At 44.5% G+C, this 20,459-nt stretch overlaps 1 protein-coding gene across 7 annotated transcripts in view; it reads right to left on the bottom strand.

Annotated features, from left to right (window-relative positions):
- Positions 1 to 20,459, bottom strand: part of zfhx3 (zinc finger homeobox 3) — a 589,682-nt gene that overhangs the window by 15,448 nt on the left and 553,775 nt on the right. For all 7 annotated transcript variants that reach the window (XM_038806373.1, XM_038806374.1, XM_038806376.1 and 4 more), the window contains 2 exons: positions 14,829 to 14,953; positions 11,189 to 11,389 (listed from right to left, as the gene is read on the bottom strand). In XM_038806373.1, the coding sequence (XP_038662301.1) occupies positions 11,189 to 11,389; positions 14,829 to 14,953 (326 nt within the window). The remainder of the gene's footprint in view (positions 1 to 11,188; positions 11,390 to 14,828; positions 14,954 to 20,459) is intronic.

Below are 20,459 nucleotides of genomic sequence, written 5' to 3'. Positions count from 1 at the left end.
CCTCTTGTGGGACTTTCTGAAAGTCCAAGTACACCTCATCCACTGATTACTGTTATCTATTCCACTTGTTACATCATCAAAAAACACCAGTAGGTTTATCAAACATGATTTCCCTTTCATAAATTGACTTTGCATAATCCTGTTGCTATTTTCCAGGTGTCCGAATAACCCATCCCTCATGATAGACTCTAGCATTTTCCCTACTACTGATAGGCTAACCGATCTGTGATTTCCTGTTTTCTCCCTTCCTCCCTAAAAAAAAAAGGGGTTACATTTACCACCCTCCAATCTGCCAGGAATGTTTCGGAATCTACAGAATTTTGAAGGATGACAATCAATGCATCTACTATTCCTATGGAAATCTCCTTTAGTAACCTGGGATGTACATCATTATTGTCCTGGAGATTTGCCAGCTTTCAGTCCCATCAATTTCACCAGCACTTTTTTGAATAATATTAATTTCCTTCAATTCCACCTTCTCACTAGACCCTTGGTTCCCTAGCATTTCTGTGAAGTTACTTGTGTCTTCCACTCTGAAGACAGAACTGAAAGGTAGTTGCTTAAGTGCACTGCTATTTTCTTGTTCACAATTACCTCTTTACTTTCTATCCCACTGAAGAATTCTAACATGTATGGCTACTATTCCCTAAAGGGGCCCACACAACAAGATCATTAATTAACTCCTTCTCTTTGCTTAATACCATAGCGTCATGGGATGTGGGCTAGGTCAGCATTTATTGCCCACCCCTAATTTCCCTCGAGAAGGTGCAGGTGTGCTAACTACTTGAACTGCTGCAGTCCATGTGTTGTGGGAACACACACAGAGTGTTAGAAAGGGAAATCCAACATTTTGACCCTGTGATAGTGAAAGGATGGTGATATTGTTCCAAGTCAGGATGGTGTGTGACTTGGAAGGGAACTTGCAGGTGGTGATGTTCCCATGTATCTGCTGCCCTTGTTCTTCCAGGAGGTAGAGGTTGCAGTTTTGGAAGATGCTGTCTAAGAAACCTCGGTGAGTTGCTGCAGTGCATCGTGGAGATGGTACACTGCTGCCACTGAGTATCGGTGCTGGACAGAATGAATGTTTTAGGCCTTGGATGGGGTGCTTATCAAGGGAGATGCTTTGTCCTAGATGGTATCAAACTTCTTGAGTGCTGTTGGAACTACACTCATCCAGGCAAGTGGAGAGTATTCCATTACTCTTGACTTGTGTTTTGCTGCAGAATTCCTAGCCTGTGACCTGCTGTTGTAGCCACAGTATTTATATGACTGGTCCAGTTCAGCTTTTGGCCCTCCACTTAAGACTTAAAGAATAAAATTGTTATGGTTGAGCAATGACTCTTTTGTGCAGGTAAAGGGCCTGCTTTGGTGGGTAAAATCGTCATCAGTTTCCCTACATTATCAAAGATGACTGCTTCTTGCGCGCATAGAATCATCTGTTGTATGGAGCCTGATTGCAGACCTGCATGTTTTTCAAGTTTGCCTTTTGTAACTGCTGCCTGAATTCTCTGCTGTTTTAAGGAAACAACACCACATCTTGAGATTGCTTCCCAGGTAGTTTTTATTGTACATTTTTCTCTCAGTCAGTGGTGGACATGCCACTTTTCCTGAGGTTCACCTTCAAGGAGTTGTTGAACCTTCAATCTTAGGCTACTTCACAGAAGGGCGTCCAAGATTAAGTTGTAAATACAATGAGTACCTGAGTACCTTAGGATTTTATCATCTGTCACTACATGGCCAATCCATTAGAGTTGAGCTCTGATGATGATTGCTTCAATTCCCCACATTTACGCTTCATTTTTGGACACTCTGTCCTCCCATTTGATACCTATGATGTTCCAAATGAATCACATGTGGAAAATGTCCAGCTGCTTAATGTCTCTGGAGTAGAATCTCTACAGTGCAGAAGGAGGTCATTCGGCCCATCGTGTCTGCATCAGCCCTTAGAAAGAGCACCCTACTTAAGCCCACACCTCCACCCGAGCCTCGTAACCCAGTAACCACACCTAACCTTTTTGGACACTCAGGGCAATTTAGCATGGCCTATCTACCTAACCTGCATATCTGTGGACTGTGGGAGGAAACCGGAGTACCCGGCGGAAACCGACGCAGACACGGGGAGAAAGTACACATTCCGCATAGACAGTGACCCAAGCCGAGGATTCAACCCAGGTCCCTGCCACTGTGAAGCATCAGTGCTACCGTGTCACCCTATAGATGCAAGTCTTTTTAATTACTGAGGCATACTGTACAGAATGCTGAACGGATAGCTTTCACAGCACAACTGCCCTACAAACTGACCAATAGAGAGGTCCACAATGTTCAGCAACCTATTGACATCGACAAGTTTAGGTGCTCCACTGTACTCAGAAACCAGTATGCCTGGCAAAAATCCAATGGAAACACGAGAGGCTCATTAGCAATCGGTGAAATGTGCGGCAGGTAGGTTTTGGATTACACGCCACACCACAGGGCATTTAACAACTGAAAAATGAAAATCGCTTATTGTCATGAGTAGACTTCAATGAAGTTACTGTGAAAAGCCCCTAGTCGCCACATTCCGGCGCCTGTCCGGGGAGGCTGGTACGGGAATCGAACCGTGCTGCTGGCTTGCTTGGTCTGCTTTAAAAGCCAGCGATTAGCTCTGTGAGCTAAACCAGCCCCTAACTTATCTGAGAGACAATACCCTTCGCCTGCACGGGATAATGGCACAGTGGGAACTGAGGGATTCTGACTATTGGTGATGCAATCCACATAACTGCTCAGCAGATTTGAATCCCTCAGGCAAACTGCATTTTGATTCCTTTCAGTCAAATACATTATTGTGCCAAAGAGGGATGGGTCTATTGCATCAGCAATTTTTACAGTTCTAAGGAATTTTGGGTGTAAAGGTAGGGGAGCGTTATCCTAGCGGCAATCCAATATAGAAGCATCGTTTGTGCAAAAGTAAACCTCTTCAACACTTATTTACATGGTAATAAAACATCAACATCTGCAACACAGAAGTCATTAACTACATAAATTGGTAAACATGGCGAATGTAGGTTTTCTGAGCTAAATGGGCGAGTGAGATAACCTCACAAGGAACAAACACTTAAAGATTCATTGAATAATAATGGTCTTTCAAACTGCATTTCTGCAGGTGAATTCCAGTTGGAAAAATAATATTTGGACATTCTGATACAATATTGAAATTAGAATGTAAGCTTTGGCTGCCATGAGGCAAAAAATGACTTTTGTACTTGAAAGGTGAAAGTCAATCATGTGTGAATGACAGCAAGAATAGACAAAAATTCATCAACTCTGTTATTACACAGAACCTATTTAATCATAATCAGTGATTAAGTTTAGAGAAAGCAGTGTGGCTGCACAGTGCTTGCCTTCACTTTCATTCAATTAACTGTTGAAAAATAATAATCAAGTTCTCTTGCTACTCTGCATTTTAATCAGAGGGCACATTTTACAGTCGTTAACCCTTTTGCAAAGCAATATCTGAAGGCCGGTCAGCCATTTGTCAACACAGATCGAAATGTTGAATTCTGAGAAGTTTTAAAATTATGAAAGCAGAAGGTAGCTGTACAAATACGATGGGAGAATTAAATTCTTGCATTGTGTAATAATTTTCACATTTTAACAGAGATTGCGTGCAATGGGTGTCTGTAGTACAGGGGAGATGCTTCAGTTTGGGAAACTTTGCATCGCTGGCTATAAACTGGTGAGATCAGTGGGAGTGCTGAACTGCAGTCCCTATGGAAATAGCAGTGGTCCAATGGAAGCGGCGATACTGCCCACTCTCAGGGTGTCAGTGCATCTGCCCCTTTGCCACCAGCCAATATAAACCGCAGCGCCAGAAAGGCAACTGAGCAAGACTGCCCTGCCAGCCAGAAGCCCAGGTTCTGCTGTCTGCCTCAGTATCACTGGCCACCAGCACCTGAACCAGGCTCCACATGTGCAACAGAATCAATACATTTCTCCCCTGAAGAAGCTGAGTCTGGATGCCATACGAATCCAGGAATTTCAGCAGTTTTCAAGTACCTCTCAAACGTAACTATTTCCCCCCGGGTGAGGCCAGGTGATGGGTTTTAGCAAACTACTCGATTATGCAGGGCATCACAGCCAAAATAATCTCATTTACCAACTCCACACATACACCACCTAGCTCTATACATGTGACATCCATCTCTATACACACGGCACCCATCTCCACACATGCACTTTCCAGGAGGGCTTACTGAATAGTGATCAGGAACAGAAACCTGCATATCGTTTTTCATCTTTTCACCCAGGAATGCTGACATCACTGTTCGAACGCTGACTGAGAACCACGGCTCAAACCAAGGACATACTTAGCCGGAACAGCCCATGTCCACAGTGGCCAGGCAGTAACACTCTGAGCCACCAGTGTCCATGGCAATACATTGGGCACGACTGAACTAATTGGGAACAAAGCTGTGAGATTCCCAGCACAACTCGTGATGTATAAGGGTCTCAGCGGGGAACCCACTGCCAAGGCCTCACATAGCCCCGTTTTGCACACTAAGGATCTCTGCTCGTCGGAACTCCCCAGTGTAGAGAGAGATCAGGACGCCATTTTTAAATAGCATCCCTATCTCTGAGGCACCCAAAACAACCCCTACCTTCCCCAGCCCGAACGCACTATGGGAGTAACCCGGCCCCCTTCCCTCAACACGACGCAGAGCATCCATGGTCTGATCACACGTGCAAAAATGCCAGCTTGGCACCTTGGCAGTGCCAACCTGCCAGTGCCCATGCCAGTGCCAGGCTAGAACTGCTAAGGTGCCAGGCTAGCACTGCCAGGGTGCCCTGACTGCACAAGCAGCACCAGGGAACCACCCTGCCCAGAAGGAATACAGCTGGGGGCCTCCAATCCACTTGGACACCCCATGAGTGCCATTCAGTCTGGTCCCCATTTGTGAGAACCAATGATGAACGGCACTCGCCAAGGTGTCCGAGGCGAAGGGGATGAATCCTAAAGTCTCTGGTACCTCAGGAATCTGCACATTAGAGTAAGACTAGCTGCTTTGCTCTTATATGCAGATTTGCCAAAAAGTGATTCCGCCAACAATGGGCAGGGATTGTGTCGGATCTCCCGAGATGTTGTGAGCCGGGTAGATCCCGGCTTTTACCGGCCATGCTGCGCTGCGGTAAGCTTCTTTTCGGGTGCAGTGTGGTCAGTGGACCGTGCTCAGTGTTTATTTTAAAAATACAACACAAAACTTGTGTCCGAATCGAATCTTGAACTCCAGAGGTGAGATGAATGTGATCTTCTTGACATCCAGACAGCATTGAGCTTTGTCACACCAAGGAATCCTAGTGGAAGTGAAGTAAAGGGGGAAGTAATGTAAACTGATTCGGGGGAAAATGCTCCACTGACTGGGGTCATACCTGCTACAAAAGAAAATGGCTGTGATTGTGAGAGGTCAACCATCTTAGCCGTGGGAATTTGTTCCAGGAGCTTCGCAAAACAGTGTCCTAGGCTCAATTATCTTCGGCTGCTTTATCAATCATATTCACTGCATCATAAGGTCAGAAGTGTGGCTATTCACTGATGATCGAGTGTTCAACGCCATTTGTAATTCATCAGATAATGAAGCAGAAAATACCTGTAAGCAGGGTAACACTCAGGTTTCGGCGGCTGAGTCTTAAATAACCTTACTGCTGCACAAGTGTCAGGCAGTAGCCATCTCCAGTGAACAAAAGCCTAACCTCTTCCCCATGACATTCAATGGCATTCCCATTACAACACCATCAGAATCTTGGGGGATGACCATTTATCAGAACCAGCTAATAGACTAGGTCGGAAGTTGGACATCAATGGCGAACATTTCAACTCCTGACTCCCCAAAACTCTTCCATCACTTACAAAACAGTAATTAGGAGTAAGATGGAATGCTTTCCACTTGCCTGGGTGGGTACAGCTGCAAAAATACTCAATAAATTCAATGTCATTCAGCACAAAATAGCCTGCTCAATTGGCATCTACATGATTGGCCTAAAGTACCATTCACCCCGAACACTGGCATAATATGGTTGCGGTGGTAATGTGGGGAATCACGGGTTATGGAGATTGGACAGGGAAGTAGAACTGAGGATAGTGATTAGCCATAATATTATTGAATGGTGGAGCAACTCATGGGATCGTATGGCCTAGAGAAAGTTTGTGTAATCTACAGGATGCAGTCCTGCAACTCACCAAGGCCTCTTTGGCAACACCTCCCAAAGCAGTGTTCTCGACCACTGAGAAATGGGAAAAAGCAGTTGTGAACCCTGTTATCTACAGGTTCCCTTCCAAGTCACACACTATCTTGATATGAATATATATTGCTGTTCCCTATAACCACTGGGTCAAAATCGGGGAACACCCGACTTAAAAGCATTTTGGAGATACCTTCATCATCCATACACCACTGACTTAAAGGACAAATGGGGATGGGTACTAAAGGCTAAGCTACCAAAAACACCCACATCCCAAACCTAAACTTAAGTAAAATGCCTTCTATTGTTTCGAAAAAGTCATAGGCACTCGGGTGGCTGAATTGGAAGTGCATATCTCGTTGAATCTGGCAATTTGGCATGCGTGGGTTACAGTTTCGTCAGAAAATAGCATGCTACGTGAGCCCAAACTCTTCAATTGTTACTGCCCAGCGGTCAAAGGTCCCCACAAGAAACACAGACTCATTATGTTACTGAAAAGATTTATATCTCTTAGTGTATGAATTCAATTCAGTAATGAAACCTCCACAAGATTAGAGTTGCCTCATTTGTACTGAAGATTACTTCATTTTAGTTATTTATTACAGATTGTATTGAAACAGAAGAGGATACACAAATTGCAGAGCCTCCTAGTCTGCTTTAATGGCTAGAATTGCTCCAATATCTGAAATAATTTTTATCAGAACACTACCTCAACTTTCCAGGAAGGCTCGAGTATTTGATAAAGACAATGTAATTTTTTGAATTACAATGTAGGTGAACCAGCCAAACACAGGAACTGTTGTAAATCAATTCTTGGTGGGGTTTATGTGCATTACTGGACTTAATGATCAATTAAATGATAAATAAAACAAACCCATACTGCAAATCCCACAATTAGCATTGTGTATACAATATTGTTATTCCAGAGAAAGGTTTGGGCTGCAAGAGGTTAAACACTTTTTTACCCAAGTATTCCTCCCACACTCATTTCCATTTTGAAGTTGATTTACTTGGGGTGGGCCGGGGGGGGGGGGGGGGGGGGGGGGGGGGGGAGAGAGAGAGAGAGAGAGAGAGAGAGAGAGAGAGAGAGGGAGAGACTGCGTCTTTCGCTATCAGCTGGTAAGTACAAGAGAAATCCCAAGGTCACTTTTAATTTAGATGATTTAATTGGCAAACATAGTTCAAAATGGCTGTCATCTCACAGGGCTCATGCTTAATGAAGCATGATCATCTTCATTACCTGCATTTGAGCTCGACAGACAAAGAACACCTTTATGCATAATACGTAAAGAAATAACACCTCTTTATACAGATTTCAAAAATCTAAAGTATTATCTTCATATGAACAGCCATGTAAATATGGGATTAAGTAATCATGTATAGACACATATACTTGCATTGTAAAAGCTACATGAAGGCTGACAAACTTAAAACAGACTGACGGTTAGCTCTAGAACTAGGGGTCGCGGCTTAAAAATTAGGGGTCGTCTATTTAGGACAGAGATGAGGAGAAATGTTTTCTCTCAGAGGGCAGTGAGTCTTTGGAACACTCTTCCTCAAAAGGCAGAGAAGCAGAGTCTTTGAACATTTTAAGGCAGATCTGGGTAGATGTTTGACAAGCAGGAGGGTGAAAGGTTATATGGGGTAGGCGGGAATGTGGAGTCCAGGTTCCAATCAGGTCCTAAAATCATGACCTAATTGAATGGTGGAATAGGCTCGAGGGGCCGAGTGGCCTACTCCTGCTCTAAATTCATATGTTCGTATGTTAAACTCATAATTCTTTCAGAACCCCCTCAGTTTGGTAAAATAGACAATAGTGCAGACCTAAGTCTACTTCGGCTTTTCAATCATTGCTGTAACTCACAAAACTTCTCAACGTTTTACCTAATCAATCTTTTCATGCAAGTTAGCATCTACCCCGCGTTTCTCTGTTGGAAAGGTTGGCACAGAGGACTCTTCAAATGCTATCAGTGGGCAACCTAGGTATACTCAGATGAAGCATGCTTAAATAGCGCGAGAAGTGATCAGTGGCTGGCAGGTTTCCCTCTGCTCCTGCAGATTAATAGATTTTCCTAGGGAGAGACCCATGTGACTTCAAGTCTAGGTTTGTGAACTGAGATATCAATCCTGCTGAACTGCCACATATTTAATTGGCAATGTGATTAAAAATGAATAATCTAACAAAAAATTCATCTGTTGCTCAATTGCTGGTTTAGTGGCCCCATCATAATATTCCCGTTTAAGTTTCAGAAAATGTCACAGCTGAACTTCAACACAAGGAGTATGGATTATGTTGCACATCATCAGTTCTTCACCTGCTCATTCTATAAACAGGGACCAATCCATTATTCTATCATGTTCCTCAGGGGCGGCCAACAATATTCTACTGTTGCTGTGTCACAATGACGTCATGACAATGCATGACGCCAAACTGCATTGCTTTTCCAGCTTTCAGGCAAACCAGCTGATGAACACCACATTCTGATGACCCATTTATCAGGCTGCCTGCAATCTATAAAATGCATCGCACTACTTGTACTGCCACATCCACATTGGTGCCAGCTGGCGGTTACGCCAAGTAAACTTGCCAAATTCACAAGGAAGATGGCTGGGCTGATCCATTCTTATTTACTAGGTCTTTTTGGCCACTGGTCTCAATGAATCTGGCACACTTTCTACGGGGGTTGTGGCTAGCTGCACAAGAGTCACATGTTGAAAGCCAGTGGCACTAACACAGCTGCATTAAAAAAAGTGAATTTTGCAGAGAGGCCTTCAATATTTTACTGATACAGTAGCAGATAAAATTCCAGCTGTACTTCAACTTTAGGCATATATCGCACTACACAGCTCGAGGGCCTATGTATTGGTTGATCCTTCCAGATGCTAATGCATTCATACAAGCATCCTGCATTATGTATGGCCTCAGGCTGAAAGGTGTACACACTCAATGAAGAAATACTCTAGCTTTAAGGTGCACTGCACTTGTATTTCAGAGGTAAAGGCAGTAATAATATTTTGAAATTATTTGAAACCAAAATGTTTTACAGAAGAATGGAAATCACATCTCAGAATCATAGTCAGGAGTGCATTAGCATTCTTCAACTAACTGCATTATAATAAAAGGGCTGCTCTGTTCCTTTTTTAATATTGATACTGAAAATTGTCTACAATGCATAATCTTCAGTGTTATTAAGTGAGCAGCAAAGCAAGGAGAAATAAGCTCCCAGAAGGTTTGTATTATTCTCATAAAAAAATTGAAACAGTCTAACCATGTCATATGTGGTCCAGGGATGTCATATGAGAGCTCACATGCAGGCAAGTGGATTAAGTGTGCAGCATACTTTCATTAAAAGGAGTTGCTGAAGACTCGAGTAATGCTGGGAGCTCTGCAGCATAAGCAGGAAACAGTAACCATAACAACAACCACATTACAGGCTCTGAAAAACTGACTGCCAAATCATCAGCTAAGCTACTTTTTCCTTCATCTGACAAACACAATGCAGCATCAAGCTGTAATGGCAAGATGTATTTTCTGAATTAAGCGGTCACTTACTGTGCTTCAGAATAGCAGGGTTTCCCTTTTATGAGCACAGAATCCTTTTATGCATTTATTTAGCATTTTCCTTTTAGTTCAAAGTACATGTTACACATATGCAACACCTTTTAAACTCCATAATGCTATCCTCACTACTAATCCAATTGCCTTCAGAAGCATAGACAAGATTTCTCATTATTTTGTCACTTTGCATTAGTTCTTAAACTTCACTCCACAGCTAGTCTGAGAGTCACAATTTGATCATATACCTGAGTCTTTTGTTTACAAAGCCCACTCATTCTGTCCAAGACTTGCACTCATCAGTCACTGACATTTCCATTGTTGTAATAGCACTTCACTGGTTATTCCACGGTAGCTGCACAAACCCCTTGAGAAATTTTGCAGATCATCGCTATAGTACTGTATGCTCTTGAAAAACCAGCTAGTTACGTAACTGCGTTTTTAAAATGTTACTTAACACCAACACACTCAGGGCCTGATGAGCCAACTATCCAGGTTTCCACACATGCATATTGTTTTTTAGCTGGAGCATCATAAAAATACTATTGTACAAAAGCTCCATCTTACAGTGAAGTAAAAAATTCAGTGACAACAAATATAAAGTGATTAATAGCAAATTTATGGTTCCTCGAGTGGACAAACAAAATCAGGTTACATTTTGATACTCTACATTGTCTGTGACATTTTCCCGCAAAGTATTATTCAGACAACTGGCTCCGCATTGGGTTAATAAAAGATATATGTAGGCTAGAAAATAGGGGACTGCCAACAATTCTCACTACATTAGAAGCTCCACAGAGTCACTCACACTGAAGCTCTGACTTCCTCTCTTTACTGCTAATACTCTTAAATCTCCTCATTGTTGAGATGAAATTGACAGATAAATTCGGACAATCACAGTAATCTGAAATTGTCTCTTTTGTTGCCATTGATGACTGACTGCAGTACTTTGCTAATCAAATTAATGTTGAGGTGGAACTTCCTGCCCTAACCAATTAAGCATGGACATGAGATAGCACTGGTCAGGGGCACCTTTCATCTCCGTTTCTGCCCTGAATCTTGCTAATTCTAAAGTTGAAATACAGGTTAATGGAAAAATGCACGTCTGAAACATTGGATATTCAATAATGCGGGTGTTGGATTACTGAAAACCCTTTAGTTATTGCAGATAATGGGAACATCTCATTTCTACTCCACAACACCAAAGACTGAAATGTATCTTATAGTTTATATTTCCTCTGTTGTGATGAAAGCTTCATGTTTCAAAGATTTATTATTGCAACTTACTAAAGTAAATAAACACATTAATGCAGGGTGATTGTTGAGAAGTACAACTGTCCTGGGAGGGCTGAGACAGGAAGAGAGAGTTTGAAGTCAGATATAATTGGGGCTGTGTATAACAGGTTGGACACTTACCGCCACAATGAGTTTTTCAACGCAGTCAGGTGCCACACTGTGCAAGTGAGTCAGGTGTAACTGTAGGTGGATCTTGTTGTTCAGCATGTCTTGACAGAGAGGGCAGCGCAGCATGGGCTGTACGGAATGTTGGGATAACACGTGCATCCTGATACGGTTTACATCAGTGTTGCTGTACTTGCAGTATGGACATTGATACATCTGTGGGAAAATGGGGGGTATGGAGAAAAACAACTCTTAAAAACTTCCCACAACACTAGTACAAATACTTGTAAATAGCTTGGGTGATGAGAGATGTTTAATAGCTTGGCTTTGTCTCAAAAAGATTTATCTAAGTCCCCTCTTTAAATCTTACATTTATACACCTTCCCTTTTCTAACTCCTCCCCCCGCCAGTCCCAATCCAACAAACTCAGAGTCATCCACCATTCTAGTACAGAAAGAGAGGGCAGATAAACCGTTCCTCAGCCGCAATAAATGGTGCTCGTCTACAGGCTACCGAGAAAAACATGAGGCGAAGTCAGTCAAAATCTTTCCAAAGATCCTTTCCTCTTGGGAAACATCCAAATTTTTCTGTATCACAGCAGAATGTATTGGCACACCAATTGCTCCATCACCCACAGTAAAGAGCTTTAAAAAATTGTTTCTCAATTATGTGCTATTGCGCCTTCCCACTTTTTAAAAATGCAATGCATTTCCTCTGTTCCTAAAGACACTTGCTCATCCTGTGCCACAGTTCCACAGCAAAGAATATCCAACCTGTGAATTTCTCACCCTTTCCCATTCTCTTGTCCTCCTTCTTTTCTTTACCAGCTGATCTACGTTTACTAACAGAGAAATTGGTCAAGTGTATATTGAGGCCTAGTGTTAATTGAGCAGCCCTGGGGACCAGGAGCCCAGAGCTACGGCTCCTGACTGCTGAGCAGGGTACTCGAGTCCAATGAAGGGTACCTTTAAACTCAATTATTCCAATGCATGTCTGTCTGGCCTCCCACGTTTTATTTTCCATAAACCTGAAAACACCCTGAACTTTCTGCTGTTTGTGTCTTAACTTGCATCTAGGTCCGTTCTCTCGCCAGCTCTATGCTCGTGGAGCTACGCTAGCTCCTGGTTAAGAACCACCTCAACTTTAAAACTATTTTCCTTGTTTCAAATCCTCCCAGGGCCTCTCCCCTTCCCACCCCTGTAATCTACTCCATCTGTGGGAAAATGGGGGGTATGGAGAAACCCTCTTGAGATATTTGTGCTCCTCTAATTCCGGCTTTTTGAACATCTCTTCTCTTCTTTATTTCTCTATTCGAAAGCAGGTCCTCAGTGATTACTCACCAAATCATGGATTCGTGCCACAGTTCTTTTTAAAACCATGGGTAGGGTGAGAAGCAGCCTGGAGTCTCCCTCAGTCAGAACAAGGATGGAACCCCAAACTGTTGGCGGTAATCTAACCCACACACTAACCATCGACGCACTGAGATGCGCTTATCTGATTTTAATTGCTCCATGGTTGCTGGTCATCCCTCCTGCATGAAAATCGCTCCCCTAATTCTCTCCAACTCCCTGACTTTCTTTCCTCCTTAGATGATCCTTAAAATCTACCTCTTTCACCAAACTTTTGGTCATCTACCTAATGTCTCCTTATGTACCAGCCTCCCCGGACAGGCACCGGAATGTGGCGACTAGGGGCTTTTCACAGTAACTTAATTGAAGCCTACTCGTGACAATAAGCGATTTTCATTTCATTTTCATTTCATTTCATTTCATGTGACTGGATGTCAAATTTTGTTTTATAATGCTGCTGTGAAGTGCCATAGGAAGTGCAGTCACATTAAGGATGCCACATTCATACAAGTTGTTGTTCTTTGCTGTTGTTGGGGGGTGGTAATCCTTCATTGTATCTAGCCTTTTATCCTGGGCAGGAGTGCTGTGTCATGCTAACCTCCTCTGCATGTTTTTTAAGAAAGGACTTGGTTATGGAAGAAACAAGTGGTTTGCTGGGTATAAAAGCTGTGGAACAATATGGTCAGTCCTGTGCAGTTTGGCATGGAAGAGAGGTGATTAACTAGGATGTTTTAGGAGGGGATAATTTGATGTAGCAACCCTTTATATAATTCAAACATCTCAAAGCACTTGGAGATCACAGAAATGACATTTGTCCCATAGTCTGTGTTCAACAGGACAACGGGAAATAGGAGTAAGTGGAGATTATTCAGTGGGAGAGCACGGCTGATCTCCCACTTCAAACCCACTTTACTGCCCACTCCCCATATCCCCTGATTACCTTGAGATCAAAATTTTATTGATCACAGTACTGAATTTATCAACGATGGAGCAACTACAAACTCCTCGGGTCGACAATTCCAAGAGGTGATCATGCTAGCTCATCAACTGGAGCTATCCAGTCGTAATTCCTAGAATTTCCTATTTTTAAAGAAGTGAAATCCCTTTTAACTCACATTGAACAAGCTACTAGGGAATTCAAGTAGCAAATGTGGCAGGTAGCTTGTGCACAGCAAAATTAATAACAAATTAATTTGGCTTTTGTCAGTGTTGGTTGCGGGAGGAAAATTGACTGGGATGTTGTGGAACTCATTGTCCTGTCTCATGTAGAGGCATGGAACCTTGTAGGTTCACCTGAAGCACAAAATCAAACTAAGTGGATATTTTACTCAATGCCCAACCTCATGAGCTGATTGTACTATAATTGTCTTGGGTAGGAATGTTGTAGACTGAGTTACCAAGATGTAAGGGTGCAAATGCAGGGAATCTGAAGTAAAATCTCAAAATACTGGATATGTATTTCAAGTTCACCAGCATCTAAAAGAAAAACAATACTTCAATGTTGCAGGCCGAGCTGCCACCCTCCCCTCCCAATGCCATCTAAGCCACTATGATTGAGATGAATGGTGTACATTTGAAATCTACTCTACTTTTCTCTCTGTTGCTAATGGAGCCAGTGCACATTTCCTTTATCCTTCCCCCTGACATCTAAGTTCCAGAATTCTCCTTTGAACTGAATGCATGAACGTATCTCCTGGACCATTTAAGAGCACCAGGAATGTGTCACGGATAATGGTGGTTGGCATTCCAGAGTCCAAAGGAAATAGGTCTTTTGCTAGGGAGGCCAATAATTGAAGAGTGAACTGGAACAAGAGAGGGGGTGTGGCCTTTTGAAATGGGAAGGTGAGGCAGATACATCAGACATTGCATGACCGGCAGCCCATTTGGATGAGAATGAAAGCATCATGCACGAAGGCTCTTTCTGAACTAAAGACCGTCTACACAAAAAGACAATGGGGTGAATTCTCCGCCTCCCGAGCCGTGTGTTCCTCGGCAGCGCGCTGTCGCCAGCAGCAGGATTCTACGTTCCCGCCGCTGGCCAATGGGATTTCTCATTGTGGTCACCCACGCCTCTGGGAAACCCACGGGCTAGGGGGGTGGGCTGCCGGCGGAACAGAGAATCTCGCCAGCAGAGAATTCACCCCAATTTCTAATTATCATGTGTATTTAAAACAAGCTTATACATGGACATCCTGTGGAGAAATAAACAAAAAGTAACTCAGACTAGATAATTGATCTATTCTGTGACACTAAAATGAAAAGTGACGATTTTCGCCTCAGCCTGAATAAATGTTTTCAATGTGTACCTGCTCTGTACTTGTTTCTTCCGATGTCCGTGGCCTTTTGGAAGTAAGAGGAGACTCCATCATTCCTGGTAGCGACGGCCGCTTTGCAATTGCCGAATCCGGTTGTTCTTTGTCTCCTATGGATACTATAATCAAAAGGAGTTTGTAAGTTGAGGTCTCAGTCACCAAATTTAATCACTATATAAGGTCATTATAAATCTCACACATGTGACAAGAGGATACAAAACCAATGCCAGCTAACTGTGAAAAATAGAGGCACCATTTGAAAACATAAGAAGTGGGTATTCTCACAAAAACTAGACATTTAATCTTGAGATGTGCTGAAATGCTCCGTAATTTTAATTGTCAGAGCCATTTATTTCAAATGAGGGTCAATAGCTTTAAAAGTAGGTGTCGTTGAACCCATTGTGATTGATAGCAAACAGTGGGACATTCAGTGAATTGTGCTCTTCCTAAACTCCACAAGCACAGCATTAGCTGAATTTTATGCTGAATTACTGATAGAAGTTGCAATACAGCACTGTCAAAGACTGCAAAGCACAAATGTACATATATGTATTTCAGATTAGCTTCATATTTAATTGGAGTTAAACCTGTAATTTCATATATTGGTTTTCTCCTGGTTCCAGGTACAAGGATTGTGATGCATGATTATTCCAACACCCAGTCCTATGGAAGTACGGAGCACCTAAACTTTGTTCTGCCAGCTCGTCTAAATGGTTTCATTGTGCAGCTCAGTGCAATACATGCTGCATGCTCAATAGGGGACCCAGCAGCATGTGGATCAGAGTCTAGAACTCTTCAAGGCTGTCTTAAATAGGTATTGTGATCTTGCAACACAAGCTGCTATAACTGTCTCTGAAAGGCATGGCTGTAAGGACAATAACAACAAATGGAGCAACAGGAACAAGAGAATGTTTCCAGGCTTTCTGATGCAACACTTGGTGGTGTCAGTCATGGAGGTGGAATGGAGGAAAGACCGCTATGATGGCCAGGAGATATCTGGCATTGCTGAGAATATTCTGAGGTATCTTACTGCCTCATGCCCGTTTTCAAATCCCACCTCCCTCTCATGCTGCTATTCGACGTGAAGTGCAAGTTACAGATGGTATGACCCTGGACTTCCTATTTGCACTCGTCCTCATTTCACACACCCTAACCTCTCCCATTCTACACTTCTACTTTCGAGAGCTGAGAACTGTTGCCTGGCCAGTCACTGCAGCCTCATTACAAAGGGTGAGCATTGCTGCAGACCTCTGATGAAGGAGCACCATCACTTGACCTGACAATGGCAGCCACCTGCTCAGACACTAGCAGTACACAAACTTGAGGATCGTATAGTCTCACCCAGATCAACACTGGGTGAGTCGCAGGTGGGCAGCAATGAGGCCTGCAAGAAAGGATAGTTTGTATGTCAGCTCACTGTGGGGCAAGTCACAAATAGGCCCAGCTTGTGAGGACTCAAATGTAGGCTTTCCTGGTGGCTGAAAGGGAAATGCTAAAGGTCTAGCAGACCTAGATGGCTGATGTATCGTTAGACCTGCTGGAGCCTATTACATTTTCCAAGAATCATGGACGAGCTCGATTCCAACCTGGCACAGGACTTTGCACAGACCTGGGGGTGGGTGGGGGAGGAGGGGGGGAGGGGGGGGGGTCTATTCTTTCAAGTGTGAAAATGTTTGCCGACTGCATGAGAACAATTGCAGACGCACCCACAATCCTTCTGATGCAGCACAGGCAGAGCCCATCCAATGCCTCAGTGCTGCAGGAGATGCTCAGATCGGGGCCATGTGTGCCTTGCTTGCTGCATTCTCAGACTGCTGTCTGGCTCAAAGGGGCATGTCCTCCAAGGCCATCTGCGGTCTCTCCCAGTCACAGATTTTCGCCACCCATGCCTCAGCTGCTTGAGGGAGCACTATATAGGACAGCAGAAAAGCTGCCATTATTAGCACCTTCAACACGACTAGCGCTCACTTTGTCTTATATCCATGACACCTCGGAGCTCCCGCCTATCCCTGATCTTCCAATCCACTCCAGCTTATCTACTCCACTCTACAATTATATATAATCCCTCACATTTCTAACCCTCTTCACATGGACACGAAGCAGTAATTCTACTTCTTTCTCCACAGATTTATTTTACTCTTTCATGGGATGTGGGCATCGCGAGTTGCCCATCCCTGATTGCCCCTGAGCTGAGTGACTTGCTGGGCCATTTCAGAGGGCATTTAAGGGTCAACCACATTGCTGTGGATCTGAAGTCACATGTAGGCCAGACCAAGCCAGGTAAGGCTGGCAGATTTTCTTCCCTAAAGGGCCTTCATGAACCAGCTGGGCTTTTACCATGACTGACAATGGTCATCATTAGACAATTAATAATAGATTTTTATGGAATTCCAATTTCACCATCTGCCCCAGAGTATTAGGTTGGGTCTGTGGATGACTAGCCCATTGACATTACCACTCACTACCACCCCCCCCCCCCCCCACCCCCCCCCCCCCCCCCCCCCCTCCCCCCCGCCAGATCAGATGAGTGTTTCCAGTAGTTGCTGTTTTTATTTCAGATTTCCAGCATCTGCAGTATTTTGTTTTTGTTATTACGTGAACTCCAGCACGAAAGATATGAAAACTTCATTTTTGTATTTATCATTGGAGGACTTTGATTTTGCTGCTGCCGTTTTGTGCAACATGTTGGCCAAGAGGATCCTGTGATGGCTTGTAGGATTGAAAGGTGGGGAATTGTGGGGCAACTGTGATACGGGGATCATATTTCAGGGAACAGGAGCCTGCGTATCTACCCCAGTGCTAAGAGGTCCAGGTTGCCCCACCCTTCCTCTTCTTCTTGGAGCAACTGATGTGTCCGCAGGATTGAAGCTAGGAGGTACGGAGGCTGAAAAGCTAAAGGAGCTATATTAACGAGGTCTGTTCAGTACAAGCTCCTGCTTGCCCACGCTAGCGAAGTGACGCCATGCATATATTATATTATACACTGCTCAGTGCAGCTTCTCAGAAATCAATATGAATACATGACAGCAACCCTGGTGGCAAGGCCTGTGACCGAATGATAAGGGACATGAGGTCACAGCCAACCACTGTGAAATTAAGAGATGAGTGCACTCCAGTGGTTTTTGGAGGGCTTCCCTCGAACAGGCCAGGCAGTGGAACCATTCCTTCAGCACACCAATGCATTGCTCCTTGCTAACTGCAGAATTCCCAATTTGGACAGCTAACCTTTTGTGGTTGGCTGGTGTTTGCATGGTGGACCAAAGGTGATTGGTAAAGCTGGCTGATGCAGAATTAATGTACTGTAGCTGCTGCCAGGATTGCAGACTTTCACTGGGAAGATTTTGGGAGCATGGTCGCAAAATAACTGGATGTTAATAGAATGGTAGCCCCTGCATCTCCCTGTAAATGTGAGGCTTCATGTCCATGCTGTCAATTGCACCCTGGGAATCCCATCAACTAGAAAATCCACATGCTCGCTCCACCTGCTTCTTTCTTGAGTCAGCGAAAAGACAATGAAGTCCACTCTCCTTCTATGTAGACCCTCTGCCATCGATGGACAGTGAACTGTGAGATTTTGCTAATGTTCTCTGTTCCGGCCTCGTAGGATCCAATGAGAAATTGAGGGTAACTATGACCTTGACAGACATTGGGATCTTTTTGTGCAGTTTTCCAGCTGGAGGTGTCCACTCTGCTTGCGACACATGCACAGCATGCCAGCGCTAATATCTTGTCAGTCAGCGTGTGCTGCACGGGTCACATCGGAAGTGGTGGCGAACAGTTTTTGAGTTTGGGACTGCCACACCCCGAGCGGCGCTATGAAGTCCCAGCACCATTGGTATAACTGTGGTTTTAATTTATGCTATAAATTATTTGCTTACACACTTTCTCTCTTCTGTAAGTTGCTTTTCTCATTCACCAAATGCTACTTTGAATTGCTCAATCCCCAATTCCAAGCAGTTCTGCTCGAACAGAGTCAACGATAGATCAAATTAAATAAAGATAGATCAGATAGCTAGAACCATACAGTGCAGGAGGAGGCCAATCGGCCCATCAAGTCTTCACCAACCCTCTGAAACGCACCCTACCTAGGCCCACTCTCCTGCTCTATCCCTGTAACTCCATCTAATGTTTTGAACACTTAGGGGCAAGTTAGCATGGCCAATCCACCTAACCTGCACATCTTTGGACTGTGGGAGGAAACCGGAGCACATGGAGGAAGTCTAAGCAGACATGGGGAGAATGTGCAAACTCCACACAGTCACCCAGGGCTGGAATTGAAACCTGGTGCTGAGAGACAGCAGTGCTAACCACTGTGACATTGTGTCGCCCATATGGCAAATGATTCGTAGAAAGAATCGCATGGTAACCTGAATGGCTATTTCTCGCTTTATATTCTTCCTATCATTTCTGGATTTGCTCATAGTCTAAGGAGAACGCAAAGACTTTTAATTAGAAATATTAGTTGGATTATCAGACCCAAAAAAGGATATTATTAAAAGAAACATTTAAAACAAGTGAAATGCATCCTTTGCTGGGTCCAATGATAAATACATCACTTGATATGAGACTAACATGTACATATTACAACAGCCCTATGTTTGATTCCTGTTTTGAGCTATATTAGCTGCTCAAACTATAATATTAATGCTCAAGAATGAAGGAGTGATCCTACTCTTGAGTGCTATCATTGGAAAGTATCCTTTTATTAATATTGGGAGCAAAGATCAGGGCCGGGATTCTCCCCTACCCGGCAGGGCGGGGGGTCCCGGCGTGTCAGAGTGGCGTGAACCACTCCGGCGTCGGGCAGCCCCAAAGGTGCGGAATTCTCGGCACCTTTACGGGTCAAGCCCTCACATTGAGGGGTTAGGCCCACGCCGGAATGGTTCCCACTCCGCCGGCTGGCATGAAGGCCTTTGGCGACACGCCAACCGGGGCCGAAAGGACTTCGCCGGCCGGCGTAAGTCCGCACATGCGCCGTAGCGTCAGCGGCTGCTGATGTCATACCAGCGCATGCGCAGGGGAGGGGGTCACTTCCGCCTCTGCCATAATGAAGACCATGGCGAAGGCGGAAGAAAAAGAGTGTCCCCACGGCACAGGCCTGCCCGCCGATCGGTGGGTCCCGATCGCGGGCCAGGCCACCGTGGGGGCACCCCCCCGGGGTCAGATCGCCCTGCGCCCCCCCCCCCCAGGACCCCAGAGCCCGCCCACACCGTCAATCCCACCGGTCAGGCAGGTGGTTTAATCCACGCCGGCGGGAGAGGCCTGTCAGCGGCGGGACTTCGGCCCATCGCGGGCCGGAGAATCGCAGAGGGTGGCCCGCCGACTGGCGCGATTCCCGCCCCCGCCGAATCTTGAGGGGCGGAGAATTCGGGACACGGCGGGGGTGGGATTGACGCCGGCCCCGGGCGATTCTGCGACCCCCCCCCCCCCCGGAGGGTCGGAGAATTCTGCCCCAGATTTATATTCCCAATGATTGGTCAAGATCAGGTGGCTTAGCAGATATGGGAACTTTGGTCTGTGGACAGCAGGCAGTGCCTTTCCCAATAAGTTACCAACCGGGGAGGTTCAGAAACTCATTTCTGACCTCTTGACATATAATGCACCATTCCCTAAACTTTGTAGTAG

This window comes from Scyliorhinus canicula, chromosome 9, assembly GCF_902713615.1.
Source record: "Scyliorhinus canicula chromosome 9, sScyCan1.1, whole genome shotgun sequence".
Lineage (NCBI taxonomy): Eukaryota > Metazoa > Chordata > Chondrichthyes > Carcharhiniformes > Scyliorhinidae > Scyliorhinus > Scyliorhinus canicula.
Note: the sequence above shows the minus strand (reverse complement) of the source record. Positions and strands in the feature narration are given on the sequence as shown.